We start from the raw sequence: 12,540 nt of genomic DNA, 5'->3' as shown, positions 1-12,540 counted from the left end.
AAATTTTTTGCTTTCGAAGATGTATATAAAATAGTGTTATTTTTGTTAATACCCAGTAAATGCTCAAAATTTATATGTTTTACGCAATTACATTAAACGGCTTGAACTTTCAACTGCACTTATGACAACACAAATGTTTCCTTTTGCAAATTTTAAATACATTAACAAAAGGTAAAAGCGCTAATTAAGCGAAATTAAGTGGCATACGATATGAAAGACAAATGGCTTACAGAAAGCAAAGTGTTATTGCACTCGCATAGATTTATCCTTTTATGTGCGTCATCAAGCATGCTAAAAACTTTTGTGATACACACAAGTCACTCATGTGAGGGGGATGCGCGCCAACATGATATGTGTGCACTTATTTATAGTCTACCTATTGTCGAAACTTCTTTGTAATGCAAATGTGTTCAGTGTGAGTGTGTGTGGCTCTTGTGTGGCACTTGTTTTCCCCTTGGTCTAGACAAATTCGGTTTTGCCTTACGCACACAAAATAAAGAATATTTTTGGCGCTGAATAAGCTTTCATATTTAATATATGGCACATTCATCAAATCGCTGCACTGAGACAAATGAGTGATGGCTTGCTTGCCGCGGCAGGCTCCTTTGCGACAGCATGTGGGACCAAAGCATATATGTACATATGTGTGGGTGCATGTGCGCGCAATGCTAATGAACCCTTTGTAGAAACGGGCGCTGGAAACTGATTAAATATTCATTGCTTTAATATTCTCCGAAATTCCAATAGAAATGTGCAAATTTATGCAGGCAGTGGGGGGCAGTGATTTCAAAATTTTTATGTTTTTATATAGATATACATACATACATGTATGTATGCATTTTCTAACTGCTCTTGAAGGCGCAGCAAGCTCGTCTTTCCGAACAAAGTGTGTCCCAAACCATGTGCCAATATTTTTTTTTAGGTAAAAATCATAAAATCGCGGTTTGAAGTACTTTGATAAGATTCAACTAGCTTTGCTGATAACAAGTTTTGTCTAAGTTTTGTTCCAAAAAATGTTCAACGCGATCCATGCACTATTTTTTACTAAAAATCATTAGAAGACTTTCAACTAAAATATTTTACGCGGTATTAAGACACAAAAATCTTATTTTACCGACGAAAATGTGTCCCAAACCAGGTCCTAATTTTTTTACAGCTCCAAAATCATTAAATTATGTGCTAAAGTACTTTAGAAAAGTTTCAACGCGTTCGGCTGGTACGAATTTTTGATTAAAATAGGTCCCACTACATTGTCCCAACATATTTCTTATCTGAACCAATGTAGTATTTTTACGAAAAATCATGAGATAACTGCCAACAGTGTCTTAGGAAATTTTCACCTAAGTCCTAACATTAATTTTTGGTTAAAATTTCTTACAGTGCACTGTCCCAAAAATTTTTGAATCCGAACCAATGAAGTATTTTTATGAAAAACCGTATGAAGGCTCCCAACCAAAATATTTTACGCGATGTTTCACATGAATTTCGGTTCAAATACACATAAAGCTGCCAATTTCGAAACTCCACAATGCGTTTAAATTAACAAAGTTTCATTGGAATTGGTTTTATACTCTGCCTATATTATAAAAAATCAGCTAGATGAATAAGATACCATAAGCTCGAACATAATTAGTGAGAATCAAAATGGCTTTTCCGGACAAAAGCAGATATACCCCAATATCGTATACGAATGAAGGGAATGTAGGGAAGTGAAATATGCGCCGATGAGAGTAACGAGCGGTGAGGCTGCATGCTTAAGCTTTCACAATGAAAACCCAATTTTATGAATACCTACAAGTACGTACAGCAACAGATCATTTAGTATATTGAAAGTGGCTTGGATGTATGCCTGATTCAACTAGCACTCACCTGTTTTCATGAAATACAGCTTCGTATGTAGTTTGTTGTGGCATACAACTGCTTGCCTCAGCCGCGTCATTGACGCAAATAGTAGTGTAATGAGCGCTTCGCCTCTTTAATGCCACTTTATCCCATTAGAGTTGAGAATTTCGAGTTTCAAGTTGATTTCCAACATTTTATAATATTATACATGCAAATGTGGCAAGTAAACACACCCAACGCATACAATTTTAATGCCAAACTTTTCAAAGTTATTATCGTCCCATTGTGTTGATATTTAACTATGCATACTTTTTTCCTCACACTCTAGGTGACACACACAACCCTTTTTCACCTGCCTACATTCGTATGAACACATATACATATACACATATATGTGTGCCCAAATGTGAGTGTAAGTATGCAGCAAAAAGAGGCGTCGGAAACAAATTCTCATAAATTGCGGATTTTCCATTTAACAACTCAACACTGGGCAAATGGACTGTTGGCCAACTGTTTTGCCTTTCACGTACGCCATTAGCCGTTGAACAACTCTCCTACGCCTTTATCGTATACGCTTTTTTTCTGCCTTTTGTTCTCCATTTTACATATGCTCACTGTCATTTACACCCGAATTGCCGTTCGTTTTTGGTCAAATATTTGCATTGATATGGACTTAGTTGATAAAGTTTTATTTCTCTATGAATTAATGTTAGTGTCGCAACCCAGTGAGGAAATGCAGGCATATATAGACACTTTATACATTGAGGAGCAAAAAAATAAAAAAATAAAAATAAATAAATAAAATAAAATAAATAAATAAAATAAAATAAATAAATAAAATAAAATAAATAAAAAAATACTTATTATTTTATAGTTAAAAACTGTCCAAAAATTATATTTCGAACTGCGAGCGCCACAATTGCCTAAATTCATAGAATGTCAGTGAATAAAAGCTTTACAAAAGTTTATATTTGAAATTTGAATATGAATATGTCCCAAAAAGTATTCTTTATTAAAAAAATTACCAAAAATGAAAAGTTTGCGTGAATGTTTGTCCCAAATCTCAACATATTTACGTGTTTAGTATGATTCTATGCACTGTATTTTTTAATATAAGAAATTATGCAAGAAAATGCTTGTCCCAAAGATTTAGAATGTCAGCTAATTATGAGGCTCAACATGATTTTAAACCTGCTCAATCAAAAATCTAACAACTTTTCCATTTTGGGACAAAATTTGTCTGTCCCATAAAAGTAAGAAATTTTCAAAAATAAAATACGATGTTTTTTTGTTGAAGTAAATGAATTTTGTGCGTTAATATAAGAAACTGTAAAAAATATTTGTCACAAAAATTTATTTATAATAATTTCAATTCATTATTACATGATTCTAAACCATATAAATCAAATATCTCGCATTTTTAAATAAATTTTTGGACAAAATTTGTCTGTCCCAAGGATGTAAGAAATTTTCAAAAATATAATACTTGTGTTTCTGCGATAATTTTTGTTGAAGTTAATGTACTCTATGCCTTTTAAAGGCATAAATTAAAAATTCCGAGTATGTCTGTGCTGTTTATTTTACTTATTTTCGATGTAATAAATTGCAAAAGAAAGTGAAAAAAATGCAAAAAAATTTTCGCAACATTTGTATTCTCAAATTTCAAAATTCTTTCCTTTCTAAGAGACGTTGTGTTGTTTATTTTACTTGTTTTCGCTGTTGTCTACTTCAAAAATAAAGTAATAAGTTATAAAATAATTTTAACGAAAAAAATTAGAAATTACCAAAAAAAATTTTCTCCCAAAATTTGTATTCTCATAATTATGAAATATCTAAGTGATTATAAGCCTGGTAATGTATCAGGAAAATAATAACAAAATAAAAAAATTATTTGTCCCAAAATTTTAATATTTGAAATAATAAATTAATTTTCAGCATAATACATTGCAAAACTTGCATTTTTCAATTTTGGGACAAATTTTCTCTGTCCCAAAAAATTAAGAGATTAAAAAAAAATACAATGGTTTTTGTCTTTTAAAGACATAAAATAAAATTTGTGGGGCACTCTGTGTTAGTGAACTGAGTACTGGTCTTTGCGCAGGCAACATCAACCATATGCTTAGCTGTAGCACAGCACAACTAGTGAGCCTTATCAACGCATAAGCTTTGGGGGTGTACTCTATAAATATTTATGGGCATGCTTGTATTTACATGCCCTCATATTTGTATAACTTGTGGACGCACCGAAATTTTTACTCAATTATAAAAGTTTCCACATTAAAACTGACAAACTAACAACAAAACTAACCAGAAGCACCAACCAAAGCAGCAACGCTTGTCATATGATACACGCTACCATGCAATTGCTTACGCTTACATAAGTATGTGTGTACACAAAGTGTTTTGTGGTTGTTGTTGTGACGAATGAACGACTGTGGCGGTGAGAGCCGTAAAACTTTTTGCGCCGTGCAGCTTCGGTTTTTATTTAAGCAAATTTTACTTCTATGCCGCTCGACGCTTTGCTTTTGTTGTTTTTATGTCAGCATATTGTTAGCCAACTAGATTGGAAGCACCATAAAGGCACACAACAAGCGTAGCAATTCAAGTTACAATAACCACAGCACAAATAAGTTGCAACAAAAAGGATAGAAAGATATAATAACAAAATGGAAAACGAGCTTAACAGCTACACAACAACAAGTTGCAAGAGGAAATTGTAAATATTTTTTATTTGCTACACAAATGACAGCAAAAGTGATAAAAAGCGTGTAAAATAGTAGTTGCTTTGCTTGCAGCTGGTCGTGTGTGCACACGTATGACGCTGCCATGTGCGTGCGCATGTGTGAATACGTATGTGTGCGTTTACGGTTGTAATTGTGACCATTCTTTTATGCCAAAAATTACTGTTTCAACCGAGTAGCCGAGGAGACCATTAATTTTAGGCCACTTTTTATTTGCCTTGCATTTAGTCAAGATTTGCTCGCTTACATAGTACATAGCAGTATGCTGACATACGAGCTGCAATATATAAGAGTGTAATGCAATCCTGCAGGAAATAGAAGTTCAGAAATGTTAATATTTACATCCGAGTAATGATGTTGTGAGAAAAAACATTTTACTGTAGGCCAAAGCAAAATTCTGGGTCACATAAATTAGACATTTTATATCCCCAAATGCATGTTTTATTCCGCTGTCCTTTTTATTCACATAATTCGGACTATATTTTTCAAAAATTTGCTTAATTGTTTAACTGAAATGACAATAAACAAATAAAAAAATATTTGTCCCAAAATTTTCATTTTTAAAAATTTCAACATTTTATGCATTTGCATTAATTTTAAAAATAATACATCGAAGAACTTGCATTTTTTAATTTTTGAGATAAATTTTCTCTGTCCCAAAAAATTTAAGAAATTTGAAAAACCATACACATTTCTGTATTTATGCAATATTTTTTGAAACAAATGCATTCTTGTCTTTTAAATGCATCGCTTGTGCAAAGAAAATGTTTTGGGACAGTTAACATGCAATATTTCGGCTGAAAAATCTCCTCAATTAGAATTAAGTGATTTTTTTTTTATTGCTTAGATGGAAAACAAAGCGTTTAAAAGAATCAAATTTAGCATTTGTTCTCACTTAAAATTACGATTTGAAAAAATTTTAAAAAAGATTTGTTGGCCATCTTAATTTTTTTATTTGTTTGTATGCATCTCACCTTTAAATTAGAATATAATTTTAGCGCGTTTAATTTTTTGGGCCAATTAAAGTGAAGTAATATATGTGTATGGGACAAGTTTTATTGAAACCAAAACTGTGGGACAATGAAAATTTTTATTTTTGGCTGAATTAGGTATTTAGGAAAATAATATCAAATGACTTTGGACAAATTTTATTGAAACCAAAATTTTGGGACTATTAATATGAAGTTATATTTATGCACAAACTTAGCAAATAACTTTTACTTTTAGTCTAATTAGGTATTTAGAAACATAAATGATTATGAAAATGACTTTTTAGCAAATTATATTGAACCAACATTTTGGGACAATTATACTGAACTAATTTTAATGAATAGACTTAGCAAAAACTTTTATTTTTCGTTGAGTTAGGTATTTAGAATCATAGTACGTAATTCAAATGATTTTGGGACACATTTTTTTGAACCCAAAATTTTGGGAGCAAAACAAAAATTTTTTTTTTGAAGTCAGCATTTTTTTTTTTAATTCTACGTTTTTCCTTTACTTTCCTTTACTAGAAAGAATTTTTTCATGTTTTGGGACAAAATTTTTTTTTTTTTTTTGATATTTTGTTATGTTCTGTTTGCTTTATATTTAAACTCTTTAAATTCTACATTAAATTCTGTACTTATAAAGTTAAATATGTATAGAAGAATTTGTGTAAATTTTGGCATGTGAGAGTCTTCGCTTGCCACTAAAGGGCTTCCAACAAATTTTGAAGTAAGTTACGTGTCATATGCATAACATCCGTTAAATATTGTAATTTTGAAAGCGGTTGAATTTCAGTCTCCACAATTAAGCCAGTGAGACGTGACCACTAACAAAAATTTCCTAGAACTCCATTCTACCGGCATTTAGCGGTAATTCACTTTAAAAGTTGCCACCATTTGAGGTCACACGGCTACACTCACACGTTGCTCAAATACAGCTATGTACTTGAAAACTAGCAAAATGTCTCATCAAAGCACAAATTTTATATGTATATGGATATACATATGTACATATATGGTACATACATATATACACACAGCCAAACGGTTGCATAAAAGTTGTACACGCATGTCTATATGTAAAATTAAGTATTAGCATAAAAGCTAATGAAGGGTCCGGATATAGCGGAACGTGCGGTCACAGCCTCGGGCCGCACGTGTGTCAGCCGCGCGAATGTGTGTCTCTATGCGCGCTTGGTTGAGTGCCGCAGCGCTGCGCTTAAGTGTCGTCATATGTGCAAACTTGAACTAGCGCGATACACACACACGCAGGGATAAATCGAGCTTAACACTTAGTGCCCAACTCTGTCCCTTCGGCGTTGCCGTGACTTCGCAACAGTTGACCGACGTTAAATCCCTGCAAAATATACCCGGCTGACCAAATTTACACACACAAACACTCAGCTTACCAGGCGCTCAGTGTGGCATGAATGCCTGTGTCTATTGTCTGTCTTCGTGGCGCTGCCCCATGGCTAAATTACGGCAAAGTATGGTATTTAGTAACAGTTGCTTAAGTGGCAGATTCGCTAGCGGAAATGGGCCTGTAGCTGTTGGAAAACCTGAAAGGCTATTTACATATGCAATATATATATATATGAGTACGTGTGTGTATATTCGTACATAAAATATGTAGATTTGCACGTCGTGTATATGTTTATGTCTACATTAGCGTAACAAAGCAGGCAACTGACTACGTTTACCGCAAACGGGTATATGATGACCCAGCAAGAAAACGGGACGAACGGTTGAAGGCCCTGCTTGAGTTCGGAGTCATATGCCTTTCTCTCGTTTTCAAAAAAGGCTTCTTTCCTCTAACGGCCATTGTAATAACTTTTCTAATATCGGTTGCATTTCCTTCGAAAAAGATCGAGTTTGTTTGTAGCTCTAGGCTTTCACTTCGTAACATCCGAATCGAGACAGCGTTACCAAATTTTTATGAGTGCAGACTGATTTTCTTCATAAAAAACAACGAGTTCCCATGAAGCTAAGTCCAAGCACATTCATTTAGGGTTAGAGAATTTGTATTGAAGGTCCGTCAAGAAAAGCTTCGTCATAGTGTCATTGGACACAAGAGGCTGCAAAGCCTGCCAAAGGAGTTTCCACGTGATAAGTAGATCGATTATATCCACTTCTCTTCTTCTTTACTTGCGTAGAAACCGCAAACGCTTTATAGCCGAGTTAACAACATCGCATCAGTTGTTTATTTTTTCACAAGGTAGCGCCAATTGGAGACTCCAAGCGAAGCCAAGTCCTACTTCACCTGGTCTTTCCAATGGAGTGGAGGTATCTATTTTCTTCTTCTTCCCCTGGCTGGTACTACGTCGACTACTTTCAGAGCTGGAGTATTTTCGTCCATTCGGACGACATACCCCGCCAGGGTCGACTAGAAGAAGATTTTATAGCCTGGCAATGGAAAGCTCTCCGGCCAATTAGACCAAACAATGCCAAAACTAAGTCAGCAATGTCCTACTGGCCACACATGACTACTGTTTGAAATGCCTTCTCGTCGCTATGCGATAACCTCTTCAAAGGAGCATTTCAAATACTGCACATAGGCATGTCAAAGTAACCACAGACATTCAAATTTGGTGTTGCGTATTTTACAGCGCGTAATTGCATTTTTCAAGTATCTTGAAATTAACTAACGGGTCTCATAATCGAAGCGCCAAGTTAGATTAGTTTATAAAAACGAACATATGTTATTCGACTTCATTGTACTAAATGCCTCTCTTCTTTCTTTCCAGGTTATGGCGGTATTTCGCCGCGCACGCAGTGGGGTCGCATCGCCGCACTCATCTACGCGCTCTTCGGCATTCCCATCGTGCTGCTATACCTATCCGCCATGGGTGAGGGTCTCTCCGCCGCCATGCGCTGCCTCTTCCGCAAAGCGCGCTCCAAAAGCGCCGTAAGCAACGGCAGCGGCGCTGGTAATACAGGCAATAACGGTAGCGGTGGCACTAGTAGCGGCAACGGCAAGTTGCCACCGAATGACAGCGGTAAAAGTGCGAATAAAATTTATCATCACAGTGGCGGTGGCAGTGGGAAGCTACATTCCGCCGCTGCGCATCATTATGGACTGCCCAAGCCCGCCTATCATCATAGCGGCTCCATCGGTATGGGTATGCATGCGTCGACACACAGTCCCAGCGTGCCCATCTCCATATGCGTCATGGTGCTGGTTTGTTACGTCACTTCAGGCGCAGTGCTCTTCCACAAACTGCAAAACTGGAGCGTGTTAGAGGCGCTTTACTTCTGCTTCACTTCGCTGGGCACCATCGGTTTCGGCGAATTGGCGCCCACCGGCAACCTCACACTGTATCTCGCATCCGCGTACATACTCGTCGGCATGGCCGTGGTGGCCATGTGCTTCAGTCTCATACAAACCGAGATTGTAATGTGGCTGCGCAAATTCAGCGTACAAGATCACGTGATGCCGCAAGGCGAGGACGTTGCGCTTGTCTCCGTGGCAGTCACGCCGAAGTCCTCTTGACAACGACCTGCTGCTGAGCTGCTCGCCTTGAGCGGTGGCGGCGGCGGAAACAGCAGCAACGGCAATTCCAATATGCCGGCGCAACTTGGCGGTTTCGGCGGTAACACACTAGGCCATCACCAGACGATGTTCTTTGGACCGGCGCATACGCTCACACAGTACAGTTCGCTGCCACGGCGTTCGGCGGGTTCTGCTTTCCAACGCAACACACCCATACGTCGCTCCACCGGCATACCCGAGCACCACATGGAGTATTTCGTGCCGCGCAGCGTTAGTGAGTTCAATTTATCGGGTGTCGGTGATTTGGCGCTACCCCCAGCGCGCCGTTACTCCCCAACCATACAACATGGCGGTGGCGGCATGGGTATGGCTGGCGGTCTACCGCACGCTCTGCAGCTGGGCCCACCACAGACGCTCATTTGCACAGGGCAACCGCCACCACCGCAGCAAATGCAGATCATTATGAAACCACGCGAGAAAATGGTCACCTTCGAGGACGAGTCGAAAGCTATGAATGCGGCAGCAGCGGCTTCAGGTGTGAACACTTCGAATGCCAGCACAGCGACGCATTGTCCACACGGCGTGCCGACGACGCCGCGCAAAGCGGGCGGCATGGTCAGCGCCGGCGCTGACGTCTTTATGTGACGCGAATCGCTAAGATGACCGCACAGCCTGCTGCTAAGCGACAGGGCTGCTGACGATGCTGCGGTAGCATATGCGGCCATGGGCGCGCCCACAATGCTGGATGACAGCTTGGGTGGCGTCGCAGCAGGCGCGGCGTCCACAGCCAACGCAACAACGGCGGCGAGCACAAGCGCCCACAGCGCAGGCCTAGATAGTGACAACGAGCACGACTCACTGGCTGGCAGTCTCAGTGAACTGACGACCAAGTCGAAATCGACACCAGGCGACGTGATACGCGTGTGAGTGTGCGGCGGCGGCATTTTTTTATACTAAGCTAAGGCTCAAGCGCATAGTCATCAGCACAACTTTGAGACTCATAATGTAAATGTAAGTCAAGCAAAGGGGATGGGTGGGTGTTTTGGTCCGTGCGAATGGGAGTGTGTGAAAGCGCTTAAAGTTAACTTTAACGCATGAAATCCAATTGACGCGTCGTAGTAGTAGAATAATAAATTTAAAGTTGCAGTAAGCTCTGAGATTTTAGCTAAATGTGACTGAATTAATATACATATGTATGTGGTGTGAATGTAATGTGGTGCGAGATTGTATATTTACGATTTTTTTTTTTAATTTTTATTCCCAATCAGTTTGCCTATAAGTTTTGTAATGCCCTGTAGGAAAGTCAGAGATATACAAATGATCAGCGTCGCGAGCTTTGCCTGTATATACGCGAACTAGTTCCACTGTTGAGTTATCAATTTGAAATTTTACATACGTGCTTCTCACGCCAAACGACTGCTCAGTTGTCGAAATTGCCGGTATGGGACCACATAGGCATAGACTATTGTTCAAATATAAAAAAGAAATAAGTTAAAGTTTGATTAGAAATACGAAAAGACTTTTTCAAGTAACCAATATTAAGGTTACTTTGCTTCCGAGCAACCGAAGTTAACTTAGTTTCTTGTTTATTTTTATAATTTTTTTAGTAATTTTTAAAATTGTTTTATATTTGTCGATGATATAAGTTATTAAGTGCCTTCTGTTTGCTGTCTCTATAAATTTTGCTTTGTGGTTCATTCTTTCCCAGCACGTTCTTGAAACTCTTTTAAATAGTATTACTAAAATTAAATAATTGGAAAATGGTTAAATATAACAATATCTATCTATCATCATTTTCATTTTGTTTTGTGCATTCTAACCACCGAATGTTGTTTAAAATTTCCTGTGAATTTTCGTCTTTAATACGGCATGACAACTCACTAATTAACAAACAATCAGGTTTGCCAAGCGAAAAGTCGACAAATGCAAATTTCGCATTAATTTAAATTCAAATACATACCGTTATTGTGGCTGCCAAAGATCATACAATTAAGATACGAGCAATTATATGAAATAATACCCGATGCGTATGTGTGTATGTGTGCGCATATTCCGTAAATGCGTCGAGCACAACTATCGCAAGTAATCAGCACAAATATTTCAGCTAGTTGGCAACGCCACAATCACACACTCACGCACACATGCATTCATTCATATGCATACATCAGCAGCCACTAAATTTGCCACATTTCATTTAATTAAAAAGCCATGTGTTTTATATTAACATAAATGGCATGTGAATGTGTATATATGTGTTTGGGTGTGTGCTGGTTTATTTGCTGCAAGCAGACATATAAAAATTGCTTACATAAATTTAATTAAATTAAATTGAATAACGTTAACCGAAACTAGTTAAAAACTGAAGTCGGTCAACCGATTGGGCAACTTCACTGCACCACTACAGTCGCATAAACACCGTTGATACAGCACGCTTCGTTCGTGCTAGTGCAATTTGTTGTAGTGTATCGTGTATTGTGTGCCAGTAATGAGGTGAGTCGGCGACAGCGTTGACATATCTCTCCGCAGCTGACCCTCGTAGCCGCAAATAACTGTATATTTTATATTTCTGATTGTTGTTAGCATACTTTGCGGCGCATACTTGCTAACTGACCACTTCAGCAGCCTGCCAACATGCACACACTCACATCCACATGCAAACGCGCTGTCATGGAAATGATAATGAAAGGTTCAAGCTGCCACCCGCATACATGTACGCACATGTACTACTATATGTATTTCTGTATTTGTATATACGAGTATATCTATTTGTATACTACACATGTAATGCATGTGCATGTGTGCTGTGCATTTATTTGCGTCTAAGCATACTTTGCGGCGCACTGTCTACACTGTTGCCATTGTGGTTTTGACACAATTTTTTCCAGTCTTACGATGTTACTGTCTTCAAGTGACTTTTGAGATGTCTTATTAGTCGGCAGTCACACACACAAACACATATACATATACTCTTATAAACACACATATTTACACTCATACTTGGTAGCTGCCAGCTCAGCTCGAGATATGAGAAGATTTATGAATTGCCTGTGATAGGACGCAGTCCGGCGGGTTAGCCACATAAGCTAACTTTTAGCCATGCATATGTTTGTATGGGTGCGTGTGTGGGAATAGGAATTTCTCGCATATATTTCGGTTAAGTTGGCTTTGAGTTGTAGACCTGCTGGTAGTGCTCTAACACAGTTTATTAGTTTGAAAAATGGTTGGCGAAAATATTTGAATTTTATTAAAATGCTTCCAAAATATGAGCGTAATATTTCGGCAATTTATTTTTGGCATTTCTAGAATGAACTCACATATTTTGTAAACAGTTGTAAAAAATAACAGTTTTGGTATTAAGAAAAATTTAGTTTAGTTCGAATAGAATTTTTTAAAGTAAAAATGAAAAATTTTTGGAAAAATTACTTAAACTCAAATTAAATTTTTTTGAGTAATAATAAATAGTGGCTCACTTTTATTTATT

General features: G+C 37.6%; 1 protein-coding gene across 1 annotated transcript in view; it reads left to right on the top strand.

Annotated features, from left to right (window-relative positions):
- LOC108978415 overlaps window positions 1-12,540 on the top strand; it is a 109,630-nt gene that overhangs the window by 45,715 nt on the left and 51,375 nt on the right. Inside the window, 1 exon segment of the mRNA XM_018948683.1 lies at window positions 8,314-10,070. Coding sequence (XP_018804228.1) covers window positions 8,314-9,704 — 1,391 coding nt within the window. The 3' untranslated portion in view covers window positions 9,705-10,070.

Source organism: Bactrocera latifrons, unplaced genomic scaffold, assembly GCF_001853355.1.
Source record: "Bactrocera latifrons isolate USDA-ARS-PBARC rearing strain unplaced genomic scaffold, ASM185335v1 scaffold_121, whole genome shotgun sequence".
NCBI classification, from domain to species: Eukaryota; Metazoa; Arthropoda; class Insecta; order Diptera; family Tephritidae; genus Bactrocera; species Bactrocera latifrons.
This window is presented reverse-complemented; position numbering and strand designations above follow the sequence as displayed.